The sequence below is a fragment of the Manis javanica genome, chromosome 3 (genome assembly GCF_040802235.1).
Source record: "Manis javanica isolate MJ-LG chromosome 3, MJ_LKY, whole genome shotgun sequence".
NCBI lineage: Eukaryota > Metazoa > Chordata > Mammalia > Pholidota > Manidae > Manis > Manis javanica.
In genome coordinates this window covers 67,841,547-67,867,962 of record NC_133158.1, presented here as the reverse complement: position 1 = coordinate 67,867,962, position 26,416 = coordinate 67,841,547, and the positions used below count along the sequence as shown (strand labels likewise).

Below are 26,416 nucleotides of genomic sequence, written 5' to 3'. Positions count from 1 at the left end.
GCGCAATGGGCACCAAGTCTGTTTACCAGTGGGGACCTTATCGTGCTTTTTGTTCCGGAATAGACGATCCGGGGGCAGGGGCTTTTTAGCGTTTCTTTCTCCCCTATAGCTTCCCCGCCTATGGACCATAAAAGCTTCTGCTGCTGCCGAGCTAGGCAGTTACTGTCTCAGCTCTAGGATGTGTGTCCACTAGAAGCTCTTCTGTGGGACCAAGGTAACCGTCTGGCAGGTGAAGAAGTGCGCGTGCGTGCGAAGGGAGGGCGCCGTAGATCCATATTGCGCATGTGTGAGCAGAAGTCTTCCTGACTGTGGAGGGGAACCTGCCCTGCTCGTATGGGGCAGTTGTTTCTTTGGCCCCTGTGCCCAATGGCTGTTGCTGTTGGCATTTCATACCCATCGCTCACCAGCTCCCCAGGTCTTGCGCGCTGTCCTTACACTGGGAGGCTTTCGGCAAGTTACTTACCTGGCCTAGAGTTTAGTGTCCTCAACATACCGAAAGGAGTCCTTAAGAGTCATTGATTTTCAAAGTACTTCTAACACTAGTTAAGTATAAATTAACAGCAGCGTTTCAGGTATTTCATACTGGTCATTATTGGAAGCAAGTCTTTCCCAGCAAGCGCCTTTCCTCCTCTTGGGGAATAACTGCTACCAAGAAGAAAAATGCAAATTTTCTTCTTAGCCCAGAGTTGCTAATAAGAATGAAAGTTGTAGAATTGCTTTTCTGCAGAATTCTGCAGTCCCAAAGTGTCAGTTACTCGCTTGCTAGTTTTGGCAGCACTTCTAATCTGGCCCTGGCGTTTTTGTCTCTAGAATTCCCCTCCCTATAAAATTTTGAATCTTTTTCCTTTCCCCAAAGTTTCTTTTACTCCTCAACTTCCTTGGTTTTGATATAGCCATAGCTGGACAACTAAATAATTCCTTTACTTTTCTTAACAAAATCAGTGATATTTGTCTTATGCTTAATCTGCCAGCAGAGTTGTACATGAGTGTGTTCTTCTTTAAGGCAATTAAAAACCAGTGGAATGGAGAGCAAGTGTCGTCATTCTGTGTTATGCTCCTTGTCAGCAATGTATACATTCCTGCTAGGGGCCATATTCATTACTTTAAGCTCCAGTCGAATACTACTGGTAAAATACTCAGCCAATGAAGGTAAGTTAAAATTTGGAATATGTATGGAGCATTTTCATCTAATCACACATTATTTGTCCTGTCTTTTGGTTTCCCCATGTATAAAATGAGAATAATACCCTTTCAAGTACTCCGCTTTATGTGAATGATAAAGCCTGTTTAAATTTGATCCTTTAAACTTTCTTTCCTTAGCAAGAAAAGTTTTTGGTGCTGAGTGAAATTTGGATTGGTCAAGTACAAAATCAAAACCTTTACGGAATAGATCATAGCATCTGAGAATTGCTTCAATCAACAGGTGTTTCTGGGCCTGTAGCAATATATACAATTATAACTTATTTTGAAATATACAAAAGTATATATTTAGTCTCTTGGTATTTGTACTGTCTTAATTACTCTATCAATGGGACAGTACAGATTATTAGCTTTGATAAGTACTTACTCAAATCTTTTTTCCCATGTAAAAATTTGTATTAAACGAATAGCTTAAATCCACACAACTGTTAAGAATTTCTCACTAGCTATTGCCACGTAAAATCATGACCTCATGATCTTTAATGGTCTGCTAGAGGAGTCAGATGTGTTTATAAGTCTCCACTTAACATTTGTCAGGCACTAGGCTAAGTATTAGTAGCAGGGTTCAAAGTGTGTAAGACAGACCTCTTTGTCAAAACCTCACAGTTTATTAGAACACACATTATAAAACATGAAAATGCAGTATAATAAATGCAATCCCAAAAATGCAGAGATAGTGTAGAGGAGAGAGTTCGTTCTACCCTGTTCTGTTTAGGAGAGGATAATATGGAGTGCAAAGGGATCAGGGAATAAGATGACTCTTGATCTGTGAGAAGAGAAGGTGGACAGGGGTATTCCAAACAATAGAAACAGCCTTTAAAAATGAACAAATGCATAAAAAAGCAGGATGGATTGTGAGAACATGCAGTTCAGAATTACTGAGCGAAAAGTTTAAGGACTTGGAGGAGAAGGGCAAGAAGTGCTTCGCCAGAGGGGGAAATTAATGATCAGATAGTTAAGGACTTCATATATCATGCCAAGGAGCTGGGACTTTATTTCTAGTCTCCAGAGTCTTAAGCGTAAGGAATACTTGAAGGATTATGAACAGGAATATAAAAGGAGAAAGACTATTATAACTGGGTGAAGGATGGACTAAAGGGAAGAGGTTGGAAGCAAGGTAGCGAGGTAGGAGATTATTGCAAATTCACGTCACAGATGATGACCAGTCAAGGCTTTGGAAATAGGAATAGAAAAGAGAACATAGATTCAAGAAATATTCTAAACATAGAAAATACAGGGAATAGATGAATGTGGAGATTAAGGGAGATGAAATATTAGGTAGCTCAAAGGTTTCTGGTTTGTACCTTCCATGAGGCCGGAGCTATGTCCTTACCACACTATGCAACAGGCTAGTGCCTCATATATGTAAAGAATATGCCAATTAAATGAATAAGCAGAAAGTATTTATTCACATAGATATGTTTAGTGAAAACATTAATATTAAATTGACATTTAAAACCCTAGGAGCAAAGGGCTTATTCAAGGTAAGCATGAAAAATGAGAAGAATAAGAACGAAGAACAGAACTCCATGGCATGCTATTTAGCAGGCGTGTTGACACTCAGAAGGGTGTGAATAAGGAATCGTAAGAGAAATAAGATAACTAAATGCACATGGTTCATAAAAGGGAGGGAAATGAGTTTGAAGACTAAAGGGGAATTAAAACGTCATTGATAAGATAGGGATTAAAACATGCCCTTTGGAATTAGTAAATAGAAGATGTTGTCTCTGAGACTAGATACTTTGAATACAGTGGTGGAGTCAGAAACCAGATTGCTTGTGGACAATACCTGAATGGAAAGGGAGTGACGTGCAGATAATGAATACTGACAGTATTGTATTGAGAGAAGAAGAAGTGTAGTGTTTAGAGGGGTAGGATCTTAGATTTTATTTTTCAGATAGGAGATTTTTGAGCGTACCTACAGGTCAAGGGGAGGAAGCCAGTTCATAGAATGATAAAGGAGATCTACCGAAGCCAGAGGACATACTTACTGGGCCAGTTCCTGAAGAGAAGGGCAAGTTTTAAAGGGGAGAATGGTCATAGTGAAGCCATGGCCCCTTTCTCTGGGACTAAAGGGAGAGCAGTAAAGATGGATGTAATGTAGATCAGGTGTGAGTGTTGCCAGAAGGTGAGTGGGAGGAGGTCCTGCAGGATGCTAAAACACGCTGGGATCAACCATGAGAGAAATACAAGGAAAAAAAGCAATAAAAGCAAAAATGTGAGTCAAAGAGCAGTGATGAGTTTGAGAGTTGTAACCTAAAGCCCCCCACATCCTTCTTGTATGTTCATATTCACTTGTGTGTATCACGATAGAGATGAGATCAATGCAAAGTATTGTTGAAGAATATTAGAGTGTGATTTCACTCTAAGCTCAGAAAAGGGAGGAGATGTTTTAACTAGACTTTGAATGATGGAGGAACTTTTAACAAGCATACTAAATTCAGGTGGACATTTATTAAGTGCAGAATATGTTAACTGCCAGGTATGTGAAGATAACATGGTTTCCTTCTGGCAAGGAGCTTACATTCTAAGGGCAAGACATAGACATCAAACATAAGTATAATACATTGTTGCAAGTCCTATTAATAGACGTTTATAGGTAGTGCTACAGGTTCAGAGATGAATAAAGGATTGATTTTGCTTGGGTTGAGAAGGTCAAGGGAAACCACAGAAAAGAAGAAGAAAAGGTGTTCTGGGTAGAAAGAATGTTAAATTGGTATTTTTCCTCTCTACTTGGCCAGTTTGGTTTTTAATGTTGAAGACCAAGGGAAATAAGCAAATGTTTTCAAAAGGAGGAAAAATGCATTCCTCAAAATAGTACTTAATGAAGTTCATGTTTGTCCACAGGAAATTATACAGCAAGTTGTTTGTGAGCATTTAGAATAGACAAGACAGCTAAGACCCAAGTGTGCTAACCAAACTCACTTCCTAATTAGATTGTCTTGTAAGTTAGGCTGTAGCATCTCAACTCATCAATGCGTCTGGTAGTGTGAGAGCATTTCCTCTCAGCGCTAGAGGCAGCCAGAATCCTGGGCCAGGTGCCTCTTGCCTCTTTTAAATGTCCACTGAATTTAGTATTTGCCTGTTAAAAAGTAGCTTCCATCTTTTACCCCAGTGTACATTTAACCCAGAGTGCAAACAAGTATTGTTTTCTATGTGTAACATGATATGAAACTGGAAAATTCTGAGTTAGTATCACAAACAGAGCAAGGGAAAAAAGGCACACAAGAGGATCCATGCATTAGGTAAGGATTTACCCAGGTAAATTCATGGCTACATGATTACTCATGCCCTGATTTTTAATTAACAGTCAGTTTAGAAGGTGGTCTCTAATGCCAAGCCACAGAGCTTTTTTGCCTCTAGCCTTTGCCTCCTCAGAATATTTATCAGCAACTTGGATAAAAACATGAGAGGTATGTTTATCAAATTCATGGGTAATAAAATACTGAATGGGCTAGGGATAGCTAATACATCAGGTGAAATGATTAAAAAAATCCCAAAGAGTAAAGCCATCCAGATGAACGTTAACATACCAGTATTAAAATCCAGCTTTTAAGTTTAAAAACAGATATAAATTAATAACTGTATATCAGCATTGTATAGAACAAAAGTTAAAAAACATTTCTATTACATTCCAGAGAACAAATATGATTATCTTCCAACTACTGTGAATGTGTGCTCAGAACTGGTGAAGCTAGTTTTCTGTGTAATTGTGACATTCTGGATTATAAAGAAAGGTGAGTCTTGAAATGGTACTATATATTTGTTAAAAATCACAGAATCAAAAAATTTTAGAACTGGAAGGAACATTTTATAACATTTAGTCTAGCTCATTAATTTTATATATAAGGATGCTAAGATACAAACATAGGTACAATTACCCATGTTTTGCAGGTGGAGAAACAGGCTCAAAGAGCAAGTGCTTTGCAGTGCTGGGTAAACAAGGGGCAGAGCCAGCACTTTTAACTCATGTTTCCTAGTGTCCTGGCCATTTCATGGCCATTTAAAATGCTACTGATTTAATGCATAGCAAATTACAAAGCAGTCCCCATTTCCTACAGGGGAGGTGGCATAGTACATTCGAGTCAGAGAGATTATATTCTGTGGAAGATTATCCCGAGTTCCAGTTTCATTAACTATTAGAGATACTAATCCCTGCCTCAAATCTAAAGCATCTGGCCTATTGTGGCCTTAATTTTTGCTAATTCTTAGTTATCCAGTGACTGAGACTCAGTTCTTTCATTTCTCTGACCTGCCTTCCCACATGAGGTTGACACAGAATTTAGAGTATTAAAGGGCTTACCCAGGAAGATCTCCTTAAATACTAAAGGCTTTCAATCTGTACAAAATTTCTAGTTAATGAAATAACATTGCTTAATCTCATGCAATTCATGTGTTATTTGCATAGCTTATACTTAAATTGCTTTTCATCTTTTTATTTTATTTAATATTCTCTGTTACAGTATCTTTCTAAGTTTTTGGAAATCTGAGAGGGGTAATAACACATATGAGGATTAGTAAAAATTAGTTTTCTCTGCTCCCATTATATAAATGTTCACCTAGTATCTCCCTTTTCTGGTCCCCCTAAAGAAAAAAAAAATCCCAGTATGAGTGGTTGACTTTTTTCTACTTATTCTAACTTGTTGCTTTTTTTCTTAGCTTTAGTCTCTTATAATAGTGAGAGAAACCATACATGTATCTTGCATGGCTTTAAGTGATACTTCTATCTCAAGTTAACAGAAATTAGGAGAATCAGTATTCCTAAGGTGGTGGTTGATTGTCAGTGTGGGGCCTGGTGGGAGGTTGAAGAAATAGACAATAATGAAATGCTGTAAGGTCTTTGATTTCTTACAGCTAATAGTCACTGATGGAAGCAAATTCTTAAAGCCCTTTTTAAAGAATTATATCAGTAATCAAATACAATTTACCTTTCTAAAAATATGGGTATTCTCATTAAGATTATTTATTGCTGCATTTCTTTCTTTAGATCATCAAAGTAGAAACCTGAGATGTGCTTCCTGGAAGGAATTCTCTAATTTCATAAAGTGGTCCATTCCTGCCTTTCTTTATTTCCTGGATAATTTGATAGTCTTCTACATCCTTTCCTATCTGCAGCCTGTAAGTAAATATGACAAAGAAAATAGGAATCCCAGAACTAATCTTTCTTTCTTTCTGTCTTTCTTTCTTTCTTACCTTCCTTCCTCCCTCTCTCCCTTTTTTCTTCTTTCTTTTCTTCCCTCCCTCCCTTCCATCCCTCCTACCTTCCTTCCATCATTTTCTTTGGCATTGTTAGTTTCTCACTGCCCTCACCAGCCTTCCTGTGGTTTGACCAGAATCATCGAATGCTGAATTACCAATCTGCTTGCCAGGCTCTCTCCTTGTGAAAGATTGCTGTGCTGACTATTCGGGAGGAGTTGCTCTCTGGCCAGTGAATCTGCAGCCATCTCTGTAACCTGAATCAGGCCACCTATTTTTGGGGCCATCCTATGGTTAACCTCTGATACTAAGCTCAGCATCTAGGACCTCCAAGATGATGTCCATGATTAACTCAGAAAATTACACACATAGTGCACTACTCTTTCTTACACCTGCTTTAATATAGTTTATGTGGCTTCTATTTATATGATTTCCTTTTTTCTGTTAGCCCTATCATTTAACCAACAAGTTCTTTAAGGTTAGAGATTTTTGCCTCCCAGCTATAAATACTATCTATGACTGATGATACTAGGACTATTTTTAATCTCTCTTGGCATCCTCCATGCCAATTTAGAGAGCCATTAGTGATCAGAACAAAAATTTGGTCTTCTGCTTTTACCTACTACTCACTTTGGGTTTTATGCATATTTTCCCTAATATTTTGTAAAGTACATATTTCTGTTGCCATTTTTTCAAAAATGTGTATTAAGTTTCTTTAAAGAATAAATTCAAGCATTTGGGTTATTAACAGGATTTTTATTGGCATAAGTCATCTGTGTGAATCCTCTTGAATATAGCCAGTCAGTTTGAGAGTGGGACAAAAAGGGTCAACAGAGCACTGTAGTAGAAAATAGGAGTTTGATTCTTCTGCACAATTTAGAAGCTTCAAGTGCTCTTCTGTAAAACAGAATACTGTTACCATACCAACCCGAAGGCAGGCACCTGGGCAGGTGATCACCTGAAGTTCTTTTCAGCTCTGTGATCCATGTTGTTATTAAGTGTTCATCCATCCAGAATGTGTCCTCTCCTACATTCTTACTTCTACTTTGTTTTTCAGATTTGAGAATTCATGTAAACAACAACACAATTTTTTGTATCCCATGAGCATATATTTATTGTATGTGATAATGTATCCATCAGATTAGCTCTAAATTTACACCCGTTTCTTACAGCCCTAGTACCAAAGCAAGATTGCAGCTTCCTGAGATTGCAGCTTCCTTGTTTTTTCAGCCTATTGCTGCGCCCTTCCTTCCTGATTGTGTATGACCGCTGGTATTACAAAATAGATCAGATGGTATAGTTAGTATATTGTCGTGCCCAAGTCGAATTGGAAAGAGTTAGAGATGCATGGAAATTTTGGAGCAGAGAGCTCTGGTGTTTTGTTTATTCTAGACAATTTGTGGGAAGAGTTTTCAGAATTCACCAGGCTGCCAGGCTGCTTGGTTCAGTGCATTGCTGTGACATTACTGTGGTCAGCCAAAGTCAGCCCTTCCCCACTCTTACCAATTACTTGCTTTCCTTGTCTTCTCTTACTCTTCTCCCAACTAGGATTTCACAAGCATCTGTCTACAGAGAATGAATGACACTTGAGAAAACCTTAAAATAGCAATTCTCATAAAAATTCAAAGGAAAAACAACACTGTTGTGTTCTTGCAACTTTTGCTAGTTTTTATTGGATTTACTTTATTTCTTTGATTCAGCTGCATATTCACCATGTTTGCTAGTTACACAAGACTGGATACTCTTAGGGGTTTAGTTGACTTAAAGTGACAGCGAGGAAGAAGGCAGAGTGAGTAGGATTTGTTATTAAAAATAATATCAGCAGATCCATTTATGGGGAGCAGTGATGAAATTTCATTCTTTCTGAGCCAAAATATATACATGTTCAAGTTAATACTCTCATATGACTGAATTCACAAAAATAAACCCTATAGAATCTGGCTAACATTTTTAAGTATTTAGAACAATAATGAATAAATCAAAGGACTATCAAATATGAGTTTGGTGTTGAGTCACTGGTGTTGAATTCAGCCAGGAATATTGATTCAATTCCTGGAAAAGTAAAGACACCTATACCTTAATTTTTTAATGTATAAATGGGCCTAATAGTACCTGCCTTCTCTCTACCTATAGAATATGAAAAGTCTAAAAAGCACCCTAAGAACTTAGAAGTATGCTTCATAAGCATAGTAACTTGTTATTTCTGGACCTGAACCTTTGGCGTTAATAAGTATTTCCAAATCTGTGCATACAGAGTATTTACACAGGCATTTACTGAATTAAAACATTTTCAAAAATTTGATCATATCTGCATAAATTTAACAAGCAATAAAAATGGAATTTAATCCTCTAGTGAAATAGGTGCCCTAAACCCCTTTGCTTTTTTGACCGAAAAGCTTTTTTTGTTAGGTGAACCAACCGGGAGATTTCTGAGGTCACTACTTTGGATGGTAACTCTATCTTCTCTTTCTTTCTAGGCCATGGCTGTTATCTTCTCAAATTTTAGCATTATAACAACAGCTCTTCTATTCAGGATAGTGCTGAAGTAAGTAACTTGCTGTGAAAGCATGTATCGTACTTTAAAACGGCTCGGCCTTGTTTCAGATGATATACCCAGAGCACTGAACCCACTGACTCCCAAGGCCAGGATTTTATTCCTAATTGGCTTTATGTATTGGGCAAATTGTTTGACCCACCTAGAAAGCAGCTGCAGTGCTAGCCTGTCTAAATCTTCTGTAGTTAGGTGTACGAAATGTTGTTTCTTAACATCTCAAAAAAAAAAAAGATAATTAGCATAAGTAGTATTTGAAATTTAGTGCCAGATTTCCACCACAGAATCCATCAGCTTTTTTTTTTTTCCAGAATCTCTATACATTTAATAGGGAACCAAGAAGTTCCTAAAAATTGTTAATACATTTGTTATTTGGAGTTTGGAGATGGAAAATTTTTATTAAACTACTTGAGATGGTCTCAAAATTACAATAATGGAAATGATAGATTTTTAAGCTTTTAAAAATGCTATCACCAGTCTTTCCTATCTCTGGGAGGACCTTTGAATAAAATAAACATTTTTAAGTAAATAGTCTGTGCTGCATAGCAAAAGCCAGATGTCCTAAGGTGATACTGGATCTATATGCTTAACTCCAGTTTAATTTGTGACTTGGTAATGATGATGAAAAAAATAAAATCAACTTCTTGTTATATTGTTGTGATTGTTTTTTTGTTGTTGTTAATTTTATGTTCACTTCTCTTTCAATTTCTTGTTTCTCAGTGTGCTGTGTTATGAATGTCTTGGTACATAAGAACTCAGTAAATACTTGCTGAATCCAAGATGCATTGAGTTCATCAATTATATGGAATTTCTGAAAGATTTTCTTTAACCCTGGAGAAACATTCAATTTAATGGTTGATGTGAGAGAGAGGAAAAAAATGAACATTACATTTTGCTCAGTTTAAATATTAGAGTATACAGAAATTTGCTTCTGCAATATGTTCATTTTATTTATGAAAACAGTTCAACTACCAAGTTAAAGAATGCTATTCTAAAAATGTTTTAGTCTTTAAAATCAACAGGAAAGTCACTTATAAAAAGTTGGCTTCTGAGAAAATATATGTAGATGATAACATCTTTATATTGATTGCTGTGATAAAATTAGAGATGCACTTCCATGAAGAAAAAAGAAAGTTGGCTTTGACACATAATGAAAAGATCACTGTTTAATAAAGGGGTCTCAAAAACTTGTCTTTTTAAAGTAAAAAATTTTTTTCCTGTGAAATGACAGTGTAGGTACATACGGTGTTATACTTTTTCATATAGGCATTTGACATAAGTATTATGTCAAAATTACATCAGTCTAAAACTGAATTTACCAAGGAGAAGATGTAAAGTATGTGTTGCCTGATGTTAAATGGGCCTGTAGCTATAGCTGTGCCAGTGGGTCTCTTGTTTTAATTTACTCCAGAGCATGAGCCATGGCTATGTGGCCAGTCAAGGAGCCACAGAAAGCCTCAGAAAGGCCCTACCCAGGGCTGGCCAGCTTGCTTTGAAGGCAACCTGGGGGAGGTTCTCCACCAGGTAGCAACCAGAAAACATACTAGGGATTCCCCTGAGCCATATTAGTTGAGAGCCTTTCTCTGCTGTTTCAGTTTAACCTCACAATGACCCAGCTGGCAGGAGCAGTTTTTATCTGTTCATCAGTAGATGTGTCCAGTTCCAGAGAAGCTGAGCATACTGCAGGGTTAGGCAGCTCCCTTTGTAGGGGAGGGCACATCTGCTGGAGATGGGGCAGGGTTAGGAGCAGAGGGGCCAGCTTGAAATGAGCTGCACCTGTCAGGCTTAGTGCTGGAGCGTTGACACTGTGGGCAAAGATGGTCCCATTAAGTTTTTAACCATTTACTCATTTGTATAAGAAAGCTAATTCTTAGTGTACTACCAAAAACAAATCTATACTGTAAACTTTGTTTGCTTTTAATACTATTAATTATTGTATTATGTTTCTGCTAGTTTTAATAACACTTAAGAACTAGAGTTCAAAAAAAATTTCCACATACTTTATCTTAATAGTTGGAGCAGTAATATTGATTCTTAGACATGTTTGTTGCTAATATCTCTGGTTTGAATCTTTGGGAGTTATTTGTATTAAAGATGGTAAAAATCCATTTTTTTAATTTTAATATGGAGTATTTTATTCCATAATAAATTTGGAATATTTGCTCCCAGAGGGGGTCTTTATTGGACCCATTCACAAGTCAGCACTGATGCTACTCTTAATAGAGCTAAAATAATATGACAATAAATCTAATACTGTCTTTTAAGTATCTATTATTACATTTTAAATTCAACTTTCTTATATTTTGATCTTTTTTGCTGGTGGTGGTGTAGGTTGTTTGATTGTTTTTTCCCTGTTTGATCTATGTGAATCATCTGCTGGTCTTTTGCCCATGGCATTAAAATTTTGACCTAGGAGTAGCCTCTTGAATTCTATCACATATTCTTAACTTGTTTGCTGTAAATAACTCACTTTTCACTTGCAATAGTAGAGCTGTTGTCTTATATAACTTACTTGACTCTCACAGAGCCATCAAATACCTTTTCCATACTGATAAGGAATATAAGGCTCACAGGTAGGAACAAATAAGTCCAGTGACTAATGTGAGAATTACTTGGAAGACTTTGAAAGTGGGAAAAAAGAAATATATCACTATCCAAATGTCTTACTGTGTTTTCTAGAGAAACCCCATGTGAATGTATAGATTTGTTCTTTGAAGTATAGCCACTGGTTCAGAGTGGAGACTGGTGGTGGGCATTATGCCTAAAGCATTACTGGTTTGCTCTTAAGGCTTGGCAAATTGTCTAATCATGTGTGCTTAGGCTTTAGGAAATAATAGTATCACCCTGAACATTGAGATTTAGGGGCAAAAGATAATCAAACCAGTGCTTACTTTACCTAAAGAATGTATATGTTGCTCTGATATACTCAGAGAAACTGTGGAAAACAAATCATTAAAAAATGCATTTGAAATATCATAGTTGTCTTAGGAGTTATAGTAAAGTTTACTTTTTCTCCAAAGCAGCAGAAAAATAAAAATGCCACTCAGTAATACAAGTATTTCTATAAAATCATTCATTTGATAAATCTTTTTTTATAATTTCTCATTATAAATCTGCCTCTGGTCATTTTCTGTGATACTAAGAAAAATATTATGCACAATTTCTTAAAAACATAGCAGTCATGTGAGTCTTACAACTTATTTTTATGTGTTGCCTTGGTTTATTACCACCAAATATGGCATAGATGCTCTTATGTAACAGTTTGGACTTAATTGTTTAGTTACTAGGAAGACTGAAAGTGGAGAATCATTTTTTTAAAACACATACTTTAAACAGTTTAACTTCGGATACATAAATAAATGTCCAGTCATTCTTTCATGAAGAGACAGGGCCTTTCCTTTGAGTATGTGTACGGCTTACTGGTTTAGAGTTCTTTGGCTTCTTCTTTCTACATTCTACATTAGAATCGATTCTAGTTTCCATTTCTTTAAAAGAGAGCATGTCCTTAAAAATACTTTTTAAAGTAGATTTTTTTTTATTTTTATTATCCATTCCCTAGTCTTGAAATTAGCTCACCTATACCTAATTTGAAGTCAGTTTTTTATCTTGTGATTTGCCTTTTAATTAATCTTCCCAAAGCATTCAACTTAGTTTTCATAAAAACATTGATCCTTTTCTTTCACTCAGAATGTATCATTTTATTTAAGTAATGATGTTACCTGACAAAAACACAGGAATAGAGCCTTTCTATGGGAACCCAGCTGGCTTGGGAGAAGAGGCCCTGAGCTGGCCTTGCAGTGTAAGGTGTTCAGCTCTGAGAATCAATGAGCGTTTTACTGGGGCAATGGAGAGATCAGTAAAGTGAGTTTCTACTGTTGCACCCACTAAACTCGGAAGAGCAAACAAACTCTTCTATGCACAGTCATTTCATTTCTAAGAGCCACAAACAGTCAACTTTACAAGATAATTTATTAAGCTTTATTTTCTTTGCTGAAAATCTAACATTTCCAGCTTAACCCTTAGTAATTTTTATGTTCCCTAGAACAACACCTTGGATGAGTAATTGTTTGCAGCAAGGTACCATTTAGCCTGTTTAAGACTTTGTTTCCTTAGATTCCTTTTACTCAGTGTCAGAATTAATGGAAACTCTGTGGCTGTCAGAATTGAAAACTTCTAAAGGAACTAGGTCATTGCCTCATCTGTCTTGATAGACAATAATTGGTTATATATACAATATATGATTTTTATAAATTGGGCACTCATTTTTCATCTGTCTTTTCTGTTTCTATTCGATTTGTTTTCTACCACTTAGTGTACCAGTAGCACCTTTAGTAATTTATGTAACTGGTTCAGTTTCTGGCCTCGTGGCATAGGGCTCTGTTGAGCACATCACAAGTGCCATATCTGGTTATTCGAAAGTATATGATTGTGTGCATAGGTGTGGTCTTACCTAAGCCAGTCTGTGCGTTTAGCAGTTTCAAAGCATGAAGCTCTATGGAGGCACTGGCAAAATCAGACACATCTTCCTGTATTTGCACCCTGGAAACTCAGAACTATACTTAAGAGGTGCATTAGTCCAGAACAAAGGCATACAAAACCATGGCTCAGATCCTTTCCTTGCTCTTTCATAAATGCTTGACCTTAGGGAAGTCAGCTAACCTCTCAGAGCAGTGTTTTCTCCCTTAAAACAGGAGTGCCTAACTCCAAATAGGTGCTCAATAAATGTTCTGAGATTTTTGTAGCTTCCAGTTCTTACCTGTTGCTTTGCACTTATGTCTTTGCATATGTTAATTTGTGTGTGTCCGTGTGTGTCTGTGTGTGTGTGTGTGTGTCCTTCTTCTTTGCCCTACCAGATGATCTCTGAGGATTTGTTCCCCCCTCCCAAGGTCTTCGTGTCTTCTCCACCCTGAGTCAGCTACTCGTCCCCTAGTTAACAGTGTGCATTCTGGCTGGCAGACTCTTCCCTCTGCCTGGATATATCACAAATTCCCTTTTTACGTGGCAAACTCCAGTTTATTTTTCATCTTTCTGCTCAAGTGTTATTTCTTCTTTGAAGCAATACCTGATTCCATTTACAGACTCAGGTGCTCCTTCCTCACTGTACTTCCGTTCCATTTATCACTTGTCACACATTATGTTGTCATCATTTAGTTTCATGGCTGTCTCCCTATATTAAAGTGTAAGTTCCTTGAGGATGGAGATCAAGGTGTCTTTACCTCCCTCGGGTGCCTGGCACATAGTAGCTGCTTAGTGTCTGTTGGACTGAATGATTCTGCAAGATGGAATGATAAAAATATATCTTCTGTATTTCAGAAGTTTATTTTTTAGAGAAAGAGAAAAGAAGGAAGGGAGGGAGGAAGAAGGAAGGAAGAAGAAAGCCACCAAGCATTTGACAGTTTTCAAGGGTCTCCTAGGGGTTGGGAGAGGGCTGGGAATTCAACTATATAGCAGCTTTGGCACACACTGCAAGGATTCACAGATTTCTGAAGCTCTTCACATTCTGGTTCTGGAAAGCAGGCTGAGAATCTCTGCCATAGCTTCATAGTTAGATTTTAAAGTTACTGTTCCAAAGGTCCAATATCACCTCTGGAGATAGAAAGGAGGCTTAGTTAAAACTATAGGTTAAAAGGAAACTTACAGTGGGGAGAGATGACTGAATGGTCTCAGGGACAGTTAACAAAAGTGAATAAAAATACCAAGTTTAAGAAGCAGAGACACCAACAGTTTTCCTTTGAACTTGAATTGGGAATGCTAGCAAAAGCTGGCTACAGTTTATTTAACCAAGTACTCAAGTGTCTGTCTGAGCTTACAGTTGATATGGGAGGGGGGAAAGCCAGTAGTAAAATCTTGTTTTTAATCTTTGAACAGGAGACATCTAAACTGGATACAGTGGGCTTCCCTCCTGATTCTGTTTCTGTCTATTGTGGCCCTCACTGGAGGGACTGGAACCTCACAGCATAACCTGGCAAGACATGGATTTCATCATGATGCCTTCTTCAGCCCATCCAATTCCTGCCGCCTTTTCAGAAATAAGTGTCCCAGAAGAGACAATTGCACATTAAAGGAGTGGAGTTTTTCTGAAGCCAAGTGGAATACAACAGCCAGTGTTTTCAGTCACATCCGTCTTGGTTTGGGCCATATTCTTATTATAGTCCAGTGTTTTATTTCTTCAATGGCCAATATCTATAATGAAAAGATATTGAAGGAAGGTAACCAGCTCACTGACAACATCTTCATACAGAACAGCAAACTCTATTTCTTTGGCATTCTTTTTAATGGACTGACCCTGGGCTTTCAGAGCAGTAACCGTGATCAGATTAAGAACTGTGGGTTTTTTTATGGCCACAATGCATTTTCAGTTGTCCTAATTTTTGTAACTGCATTCCAGGGCCTCTCTGTTGCTTTTATTCTGAAGTTTCTGGATAATATGTTCCATGTCATGATGGCCCAGGTCACCACTGTCATTATCACAACAGTGTCTGTCCTGGTCTTTGACTTCAGACCCTCCATGGAGTTTTTTCTAGAAGCCCCATCAGTTCTTCTTTCCATATTTATTTATAATGCTAGCAAGCCTCAAGACCTGGAATATGCTCCTAGGCAAGAAAGGATCCGAGGTCTAAGTGGCAGTCTCTGGGAGCGATCCAGTGGGGTGAGTTTGTGATGATGCTGCCTTTTGCCTGTTCTTCCCAAACTCAAAGCATGGGTATACAAGAAAAGAAAGATCAGTGCTGACTTACAAAGGTTGTGTCGGATCTCTGTGACTTTTAAAAATCATTCAACAAACATTCTTTGGACTTACTTGTGCAAGGGCTCATCATAATGCTGTCAGGTTGAGATTAAACATAAGCCACCTTATGTGTTAGTGGACTCAAAATTTAGAGTCACAGAGCTGGAAGCTGCCTCATATATTATCTTGTCCATTCTCCCTAGTTCTACAAGTGAAGAACAGACTCAGGCTAACTGGTTTACAGACAGCAAGTGCCTGAACTGGTACTGAACCCATGAGGTCTGACTCCCAGTCCATTACTCCTTCCACTTTTCCATTGTTGGGGAAGTAAGCCTTATTCATAAGAGAAGGTGATCTTCAACATTAGTCTTGTTAAATGTTAAGTGGAAAGCCTGGCTTGATCTCCCCTGCTCTTAACTCAAACCCCAGTGTACCAGAAGGGTAGGCCTTGTTTGTCTCACTAAGAAGGATGTCTAAAAATAGAGAAATATCTCCTAGAAAAATAATCATGCCGTTATTCTGCCAGTTGCTTATAATTGTTTTAGGAAGGTCTGTCAGCCATGATATCAGCAAATTAATAATGATATTTTGGAGATTCAAGCAAGAAGTTAAATATATGTTTCAGTAAAAGAAAAAACAGACTCCTCTACCTAGCTTTCAATTAAAAACTCATGCACACACAAAATACAAAATATTCCATACAATGAATGTTCCAACTACAGTCAGACAGAGCTTCCCTCAGTTATGCATCTGAAATGGTGATACAGTAGGTTCTTAAGATAAAGTTAGACGCTTGGGTCCCGAATGCCCTGATCTCATTTGGAGTATAGACCCAAAACTCCTGTATTCTTCTCCGATGGTCTGATAATATGGCTTGCCTTTCTTTTTGGGTAAAAGAAAATAAATTTCGGTAACAGCCTAGTTAATAGGTTTTTCTACAACCTTTAGACATTTCCCTTCAAGACCAGCAGAGAGCGCTCTGTACTGTGCGCATGTTAACTGAAATTCAGGTCCTCAGATCTGTTTTAGTTTTTCATGATCTCATTATATGTCTAAAATTAACTTTAAAAGGACTTAAGTATTTATTTAATTTCATTTGACCAGATTATATTTGTAACCTAGTGAAGTTGAATCCATGATTTGTTAGTAAGTTTTCTCCTTAGTAATCATTAAAAATGCTGCGATTTTTAAATTTTGTTTTAAGTAATAACTAATTTCATGTTTCCTTTTAGGATGGAGAAGAACTGGAAAGACTGACCAAACCAAAGAGTGATATTGAGTCAGACGAAGATACTTTCTAATTGGTACCACAATAGCTGGCAGCTCTTGCAAAACTTTTTACATTTTCAGCATGTGTGATACTTGTCTTTTCATTTTGATAAACCAAGAATTCTGAAGCATAATGCTTTTGGCATATATCTAACTACTCTCTAAATAGTTCCATCCAAAGCTTAGAGTACCCAAAGGCTAAAAAGTCCTAAGGAACTGATGTTAAGACTAATAGTCTGGAGTCTGCAAGGATGCATTAATGGCCTGGTACTTGATAAGTCAAAACGATATATTCATAAATTATTTTCTTTGTCCTCCAAGATTCCTAAAACCTTGTAGTAATCATGTTAGGCTTACCCTATAAATATATAAATAGAGATCAGTTTGCCAGATACTCATAATTATGTAGTTCTACTCTGCATGCCAAAGTCTTTCCTTGTTATTATAAATATCACCTAGGTTATCTCTTGAATTTTGAGGCCCTAGAGGTACTCATTTTGCAATTAAAAAGCAATGTGACTCTTAAAAAACTGGGTTGAAGGAACTACATTGATTGGGGGGTAATGTAGCCTGTGCTAAATATTTTGCTACAAACAGTTTTTTCAGAAACAAAATCTTACTATTTTAATTTTTAGGAATACATAGGGAATTTGATTTTTAGTGATTATTTTTTGATATTTTTCTACACAAATAAGCTTCAATTTAGGTGGAAGTTGTTTCCCAATCACCACAATTATCATTCGTATTTTAAATCACTTATGCAAGTAATAGTAGGTTTTCTTCTCCTCAGTTTGACCTCTACTCTTGGATTATTTATTTTGGAGAACTCATAAATTTTTCATTGTGTTATTAACTAGAATTTATGATTGTATATCTATCTCTATATCATATCCTGTTCCTAAGAGTTGAAACACTGGCTTCAGAATCATACCAGGTGGTCAGAAAGACCTAATGCCTAAAAGGGTCATTCGGCAAACAAACATGGAATCTGGAAATATGAATAGTATTACTCTAAAAGGAAGAACGCTAGTAATAAATGAAGCACTTTACAGTAATAATATTTCACACTTTAGGTGGGTGTTATTTTTCAAGGTATTTTCGCATTTGCAGCCAGTTGACTCTCTGAAGTGAAGCAGTCAGGTGACAGATAATTTAACAGCGACAAAAGAAGTGACTTGCCCAAGGTCATGCAGCTGGGTAGTGTTAAGACAGTCAGGTTTCACTCATAGGCCTGTGTATTTACAGAGCTCTACACTGTAAATGTGAGCTGTAGGTGCCATTTTCATGCATTCCCTGTATCTCTTTTTGCCCCTGATTTTCATACAGATGAACATCTGATAATACTATTAACATATCCATCTGTGATACTGTGATATCCAGAATAATATGACTGGCAAGAGTTGGTAGAAATTGATAAATAAAATAATTATTAACCCTGTATCTTGCATCGCTGTTCTGTCATATGTGGTGGGATGCAGAATTCTTCTAATTTTAAAAAATAAAGCAAAAAATAACTTAAAATTTTCTGTGATTTCTGAGAATAACACAACTGTTCACCTTATAGGCATGCCATCAGAGCTGTGAAAAGGAAGATTACACCATTATCGGCAATTCATTTTAAAGGTAAGGAAAGTCAAGTATAGGAAGGCCTCACTTTTAGGCAGTCTATCATACAAAACTACTTATCTTACAAAGCAGATAAAATTACAGTATTTGCAAAGGTATTACCTACTGAATACATTCAATAGCAGATTCTGCTAGTTCATGGAGCTTGATTTTCTTACCGACAATTACTTTTTTCACTTTCTTTTTCAGAAAGCACTTGTTGCCCAAAATAAGGTTTACTTGTGTTAACTTAGCAATTAATAAGAGAGAAAGAGCTGGAACTAGTTCTGATGTGGATGCATTGAAGTATTTTGTGGGTCGTGCTGTTTTAAAAGGAGAATCCCTAGAAGGTGAGGGGTCGAGAAATCATTTCCTATTGCCTTAGGAGCTCCTGGAGTCAAGTGTGTGACTTGGCTGGAAAAACAGTGGTCACATGGAAAATGAAGCAGATTCCAAGAACCAAACCATAGAGAAAGTCACAAGGTGATGGTTGTTCTTTCCTTATAAGGAAGTCTCACCCCACAGATAATAGATTTCAACAGAAGAGGCCTGTGGAAGGGGGTAGTAAATTCTCTATCCCTGAAGATTTTAGGGAGAGAGTGTATTATCAGGATGTTTTCAAAGAGATTCTTTCATTGGTACAGAAGTTGGGCTAAGTGATTTCTAAGTTACTTCCTGGTTTCAGATTCCCTCCTAAGCAGTTATGACCCTAGGAAAGCACTAAATCTGCTCCCTTCAGAGTTTCTGAATAGCCTTTGGTTGGACCACAAGTATGGCCTCTCGTGGCCTGGTTCCAGCTCTGTCTTTGGTCCTAGGACCAAACTTTCCTCCAGCTATGTGCCTAAACTGATCCTGAGGGGAAGCAAGATATGGGTATTGCGTATAGAGGGAAAGGTAGCCGAGGCCCAGGATACCCCTTCCTTGGCCAACTGCATCCTCCTGTTGTAGGTTTTCAAGGCCCATGTGCAGAGGAGACAGGGCAGAATTAAGTTTGTTTACAATTCTAAGGCTTTTGGCCTCTGAATCCCTGTGCTGAGGCCCTGTTGCTTGTGAGCTAGCCAGACTATGATGAGCAGAAAATCCCTTCACTCTTCTGCACAGCCCAAAAGGCTTGACTGAACACAGGTCAGGTCCTTGCTGGCTCCTTTCCCTTTATGTCCTGATTTTTCCCATGAGCTCTTACCACTCTAGGTTGGGTAAGAGGCAGAGAAAGTCAAACTCAAACAAAAAAGAGTGGTTTTCCTTCTCTGAATGGTAAAGTAGACTTTCTGAAATTGCATAATATATTCCTCCCTTTAAGGGAAAATTAATTTTCTTATAGATTTCAGTGTTGACCTTTTTTCTACTCTATTATATAGATACGTACAAACATAATACATAAACTTCTTACAGTGTATATGTGGAAACCAAAATGAATCTACAACTTAAAATACAAAGCTATAAAAAACAAATTTTAAATTCAAATATGAATTTAGAGAGAAAGTGATGTTTTGCTCAAATAAAATCACAACAAATCCCCCAACAGACCTGCAGAACGCTTTTCCCCTCGCTTGCTATTTTCCCTGCTTCAGGCATATCCTGTCTGCCAAGACAATGGAAGCCTGCTGACATTGCTAGTAATACATTTAATCCTTCTGGGATTTATCAGCCCATGTCCCTGACAATCCCATACGGATGTGGTGTGGGTCAAGCTGCCAACTCCCATTGGCCTCAGTGCCCTGGGAAGATTTTTTAAACGTCAGCTTTACGTGCTCCCTGAAGTTCTGAATGAACTGATGAGTAAAATTGGCTAGGCTTGGCACTTCATTCACGAATACCTTTCGCCCCACCCACATTCTCTATTTCTTCCTTGTCTCTTCTTGGTTTACTTTTGATCATTGATATTTTACTAAAAAATTAACCATTCATCCAGATTCTCAAATTTATTTGCATAGGAATCTATGAATCATTCTCAAAATTTTAATTTCCTCTTTTACTATATAGTTCTGGTTTCTTTCTCTTTCTTAACTTTGTGCATTGATGGTTTCTCCTTTTTTTTTTGAGAGGGTGTCTCTCATATTTATTGATCAAATGGTTGTTAACAACAATAAAATTCTGTATAGGGGAGTCAATGCTCAATGCACAGTCATTAATCCACCCCAAGCCTAATTCTCATCAGTCTCCAATCTTCTGAAGCATAATGAACAAGTTCTTACATGGTGAACAAATTCTTACATAGTGAATAAGTTCTTACACGGTGAACAGTACAAGGGCAGTCATCACAAAAACTTTCGGTTTTGATCACGCATTATGAACTATAAACAATCAGGTCAAATATGAATATTCATTTGATTTTTATACTTGATTTATATGTGAATCCCACATTTCTCCCTTTATTATTATTATTATTATTTTTAATAAAATGCTGAAGTGGTAGGTAGATGCAAGATGAAGGTGGAAAACATAGTTTAGAGTTGTAAGAGAGCAAATACAGATGATCAGGTGTGTGCCTGTAGACTATGTGTTAATCCAAGCTAGACAAGGTCAATAAAACATCCACGGATGCAGAAGATTTCTCTCAAAAGAGTGGGGGTGAGGTTCTAAGCCTCACCTCTGTTGGTCCCCAATTTCTCACCTGATGGCCCCCCTGTGACTGTGCCTGTCTTAAGTTGTTCCTCCCTTGAGGAATCTTACCCGTCTCTGGCTAACCAGTCATCTTCCGGGGCCATACAGGGAAATGTAAAGTTGGTGAGAAAGAAGCCATATTGTTTGAAAAGGTTAGATTTTTACTTCTTTGCAGATTTATGCCCTGTGGCTTCTATGCCCAGCATTTGTCTTGAGGTATCTTTACCACTTGGAGGAATTATGATACTCTGTAACTTCGATATGAGGCATGAATTCTATTTAAGGATTGTAATTAGGAAGGAAGGAAAAGCTATAGAGGTAGCAGATGGAAGCAAACATGGGAAGATTGATGATTTCTTTGACATATCTTCTTGTAGAGTAACTTAAGCATGTGTAGGTTTTAAACTACTAATTAAATTGTACACACACATTAACATAATAGGAATTCAGTTACATAACCAAAGCAGATCTATAATTACCAGCCATCTCCAGTGAAGCCAAGAAAACCAGTTAGGCACCCTAGGCATTTGTGAAAATTTGTCTATGATATAATGGATATTGTCCAACTGTACTTGAACAGTCTGAGAGAAATCAGACAAATTAAAACAACCCATTCCTGGGAACTTATCACATCCCATATGTTCTTTTAACAGTAGATAGTCTGTAGTTGTAAGATTTTGGAGCGCTACAACTTGCACTTCTCCTAATTCTTGGTTGAGTTCCAACAGTATAGATCCAGTCAAATTTGTTGTTTTGCTGTATGCACAGGCCAGCTTAGATATCTCCTTCTTCATTCCAATGGTAAGTCCAGGAACTAGTGGGATGAATGCAGCTACAACTGCAGCATTGCCTGGATGTTTGTTGAGATTTTTTGATGATCATCTGGTATGACTCTTCCAGAGAGTGCTGATGTTGGAAGTTCTTCTTCATATCGTATCTTAGTTCATTTCCTGGGTAGCCAAATTAGGCTTTGATCCTCTGTATAAACACAAACAGACCCTTTGCCCACACATTGATATGCCCTTTATACCATTGTGTAGAACTCATTGGAGGTCACCACCCAGGAACTGCTTTTTTTTTTAAGAGAAAGGAATATTATCAGAAAAATGTACCTCCATAGCCGATCATCTGACACCCTTTAAGTGATCAAAATTAAGGATATTTAAAGCATGCATTAATCGTTGATTTACAGTTAGTTTTATCCTATCAGGGAGTAATCCCCCTTTTCTTTCTTTTTTTTTTGTTATCTTTAATCTACACTTACATGAAGAATATTATGTTTACTAGGCTCTCCCCTATACCAGGTTCCCCCTCTAAACCCCTTTACAGTCACTGTCCATCAGCATAGCAAAATGTTGTAGAGTCACTACTTGTCTTCTCTGTGTTGTACAGCCCTCCCCTTTCTCCCACCCCCCCATGCATGCTCATCTTAATACCCCCTTCTTCTTCCCCCCCCTTATCCCTCTCTACCCACCCATCCTCCCCCGTCCCTTTCCCTTTGGTACTTGTTAGTCCATTCTTGGGTTCTGTGATTCCGCTGCTGTTTTGTTCCTTCAGTTTTTCCTTTGTTCTTATACTCCACAGATGAGTGAAATCATTTGGTATTTCTCTTTCTCTGCTTGGCTTATTTTACTGAGCATAATACCCTCCAGCTCCATCCATGTTGCTGCAAATGGTAGGATTTGCCCTTTTCTTATGGCTGAGTAATATTCCATTGTGTATATGTACCACATCTTCTTTATCCATTCATCTACCGATGGACATTTAGGTTGCTCCCAATTCTTGGCTATTGTAAATAGTGCTGCAATAAACATAGGGGTGCATCTGTCTTTCTCAAACTTGATTGCTGCATTCTTAGGGTAAATTCCTAGGAGTGGAATTCCTGGGTCAAATGGTAAGTCTGTTTTGAGCATTTTGATGAACCTTCATACTGCTTTCCACAATGGTTGAACTAATTTACATTCCCACCAGCAGTATAGGAGGGTTCCCCTTTCTCCACAACCTCGCCAACATTTGTTGTTGTTTGTCTTTTGGATGGCAGCCATCCTTACTGGTGTGAGGTGATACCTCATTGTAGTTTTAATTTGCATTTCTCTGATAATTAGTGATGTGGAGCATCTTTTCATGTGTCTGTTGGCCATCTGTATTTCTTTTTTGGAGAACTGTCTGTTCAGTTCCCCTGCCCATTTTTTAATTGGATTATTTGATTTTTGTTTGTTGAGGCATGTGAGCTCTTTATATATTTTGGACGTCAAGCCTTTATCAGATCTGTCATTTACAAATATATTCTCCCATACTGTAGGGTTCCTTTTTGTTCTATTGATGGTGTCTTTTGCTGTACAGAAGCTTTTCAGCTTAATATAGTCCCACTTGTTCATTTTTGCTGTTGTTTTCCTTGCCCGGGGAGATATGTTCAAGAAGAGGTCACTCATGTTTATGTCTAAGAGGTTTTTGCCTATGTTTTTTTCCAAGAGTTTAATGGTTTCATGACTTACATTCAGGTCTTTGATCCATTTTGAGTTTACCTTTGTATATGGGGTGAGACAATGGTCCAGTTTCATTCTCCTGCATGTAGCTGTCCAGTTTTGCCAGCACCATCTGTTGAAGAGACTGTCATTTTGCCATTGTATGTCCATGGCTCCTTTATCAAATATTAATTGACCATATATGTTTGGGTTAATTTCTGGAGTCTCTAATCTGTTCCACTGGTCTGTGGCTCTGTTCTTGTGCCAGTACCAAATTGTCTTGATTACTATGGCTTTGTAGTAGAGCTTGAAGTTGGGGAGTGAGATCCCCCCTACTTTATTCTTCTTTCTCAGCATTGCTTTGGCTATTCGGGGTCTTTGGTGTTTCCATATGAATTTTTGAATTATTTGTTCCAGTTCATTGAAGAATATTGCTGGTAATTTGATAGGGATTGCATCATATCTGTATATTGCTTTGGCAGGATGGCCATTTTGATGATATTGATTCTTCCTAGCCACGAGCATGGGATGAGTTTCCATTTGTTAGTGTCCCCTTTAATTTCTCTTAAGAGTGACTTGTAGTTTTCAGAGTATAGGTTATTCACTTCTTTGGTTAGATTTATTCCTAGGTATTTTATTCTTTTTGATGCAATTGTGAATGGAATTGTTTTCCTGATTTCTCTTTCTATTGGTTAATTGTTAGTGTATAGGAAAGCTACAGATTTCTGTGTGTTAATTTTGTATCCTGCAACTTTGCTGTATTCCAATATCAGTTCTAGTAGTTTTGGGGTGGAGTCTTTAGGGTTTTTTATGTACAATATCATGTCATCTGCAAATAGTGACAGTTTAACTTCTTCTTTACCAATCTGGATTCCTTGTATTTCTTTGTTTTGTCTGATTGCTGTGGCTAGGACCTCCAGTACTATGTTAAATAGCAGTGGGAAGAGTGGGCATCCCTGTCTAGTTCCCGATCTCAGAGGAAAAGCTTTCAGATTCTCGCTGTTCAATATAATGCTGGCTGTGGGTTTATGATATATGGCCTTTATTATGTTGAGGTACTTGCCCTCTATTCCCATTTTGCTGAGAGTTTTTATCATGAATGGATGTTGAATTTTGTCAAATGCTTTTTCAGCATCTATGGAGATGATCATGTGGTTTTTGTCTTTCTTTTTGTTGATGTGGTGTATGATGTTGATGGATTTTCAAATATTGTACCATCCTTGCATCCCTGGGATGAATCCCACTTAGTCATGGTGTATGATCCTTTTGATATGCTGTTGAATTCTGTTTGCTAATATTTTATTGAGTATTTTTGCATCTACATTCATCAGGGATATTGGTCTGTAATTTTCTTTTTGGGTGGGGTGTTTGCCTGGTTTTGGTATTAGGGTGATGTTGGCTTCATAGAATGAGTTTGGGAGTATTCCCTCCTCTTCTATTTTTTGGAAAACTTTAAGGAGAATGGGTATTATGTCTTCTCTGTGTGTCTGATAAAATTCCGAGGTAAATCAGTCCGGCCCGGGTATTTTGTTCTTGGGTAGTTTTTTGATTACCGTTTCAATTTCTTTGCTCCTAATTGGTTTGTTTAACTTTTGTGTTTCTTCCTTGGTCAGTCTTGGAAGGTTGTATTTTTCTGGGAAGTTGTCCATTTCTTCTAGGTTTTCCAGCTTGTTGGCATATAGGTTTTCATAGTAGTCTTTAATAATTCTCTGTATTTCTGTAGAGTCTGTCATGATTTTTCCGTTCTCATTTCTGATTCTGTTGATTTGTGTTGATTCTCTTTTTCTCTTAATAAGTTTGGCTAGAGGCTTATCTATTTTGTTTATTTTCTCAAAGAACCAGCTCTTAGTTTCATTGATTTTTGCTATTGTTTTATTCTTCTCAATTTTGTTTATTTCTTCTCTGATCTTTATTATGTCCCTCCGTCTGCTGACTTTAGGCCTCATTTGCTCTTCATTTTCCAATTTCGATAATTGTGATGTTAGACTATTCATTTGGGATTGTTCTTCCTTCTTCAAGTGTGCCTGGATTGCTGTATACTTTCCTCTTAAGACTGCTTTTGCTGCGTCCCACAGAAGTTGGGGCTTTGTGTTGTTGTTGTCATTTGTTTCTATATATTCCTTGATCTCTATTTTAATTTGCTCGTTGATCCATTGATTATTTAGGAGCATGTTGTTAAGCCTCAATGTGTTTGTGAGCCTTTTTGTTTTCTTTGTAGAATTTATTTCTACTTTTATACCTTTGTGGTCTGAAAAATTGGTTGGTAGAATTTCAATATTTTGGATTTTGCTGAGGCTCTTTTTGTGGGCTAGTATGGGGTCTATTCTGGAGAATGTTCCATGTACAGTTGAGACGAATGTATATCCTGTTGCTTTTGGATGTAGAGTTCTATAGATGTCTATTAGGTCCATCTGCTCTACTGTGTTGTTCAGTGCTTCCGTGTCCTTACTTATTTTCTGTCTGGTGGATCTATCCTTTGGGGTGAGTGGTGTGTTGAAGTCTTCTAAAATGAATGCATTGCTGTCTATTTCCCCCTTTAGTTCTGTTAGTATTTGTTTCACATATGCTGGTGCTCCTGTGTTGGGTGCATATATATTTAGATTGGTTATATCCTCTTGTTGGACTGAGCCCTTTATCATTATGTAGTGTCCTTCTTTATCTCTTGTTACTTTCTTTGTTTTGAAGTCTATTTTGTCTGATATTAGTACTGCAACCCCTGCTTTCTTCTCACTGTTGTTTGCCTGAAATATGTTTTTCCATCCTTTGACTTTTAGTCTGTACATGTCTTTGGGTTTGAGG

The 26,416-nt window shown here is 37.5% G+C and overlaps 1 protein-coding gene across 6 annotated transcripts; it reads left to right on the top strand.

The window, feature by feature from the left end:
* Nucleotides 1–4: 4 nt before the first annotated feature.
* SLC35A5 (solute carrier family 35 member A5) lies at nt 5–18,381 on the top strand. Of its 6 annotated transcripts, none has more exons than XM_017653449.3 (7): nt 5–214; nt 1,004–1,149; nt 4,839–4,937; nt 6,188–6,318; nt 8,874–8,941; nt 14,816–15,596; nt 16,907–18,381. In XM_017653449.3, exons 2-7 carry the CDS (start codon nt 1,023–1,025, stop codon nt 16,973–16,975), a joined length of 1,275 nt encoding a protein of 424 aa, XP_017508938.1. In that variant the 5' UTR covers nt 5–214; nt 1,004–1,022; the 3' UTR covers nt 16,976–18,381. The 6 variants fall into 6 exon arrangements, with proteins under 6 accessions (XP_017508938.1, XP_036873595.1, XP_036873596.1 ...); XM_037017700.2 differs by having other exon boundaries at nt 10–225; XM_037017701.2 differs by having other exon boundaries at nt 10–229.
* The last annotated feature ends 8,035 nt before the right edge of the window (nt 18,382–26,416 follow it).

Excerpts from the sequence above, each read along its gene's own strand:
- SLC35A5 (XM_017653449.3), top strand. The coding sequence starts at position 1,023 with ATGGAGAGCAAGTGTCGTCATTCTGTGTTATGCTCCTTGTCAGCAATG. Across the intron at positions 1,150-4,838 it reads AAAATACTCAGCCAATGAAG|AGAACAAATATGATTATCTT; the intron begins GTAAGTTAAAAT and ends ATTACATTCCAG. Across the intron at positions 6,319-8,873 it reads TCCTTTCCTATCTGCAGCCT|GCCATGGCTGTTATCTTCTC; the intron begins GTAAGTAAATAT and ends CTTTCTTTCTAG.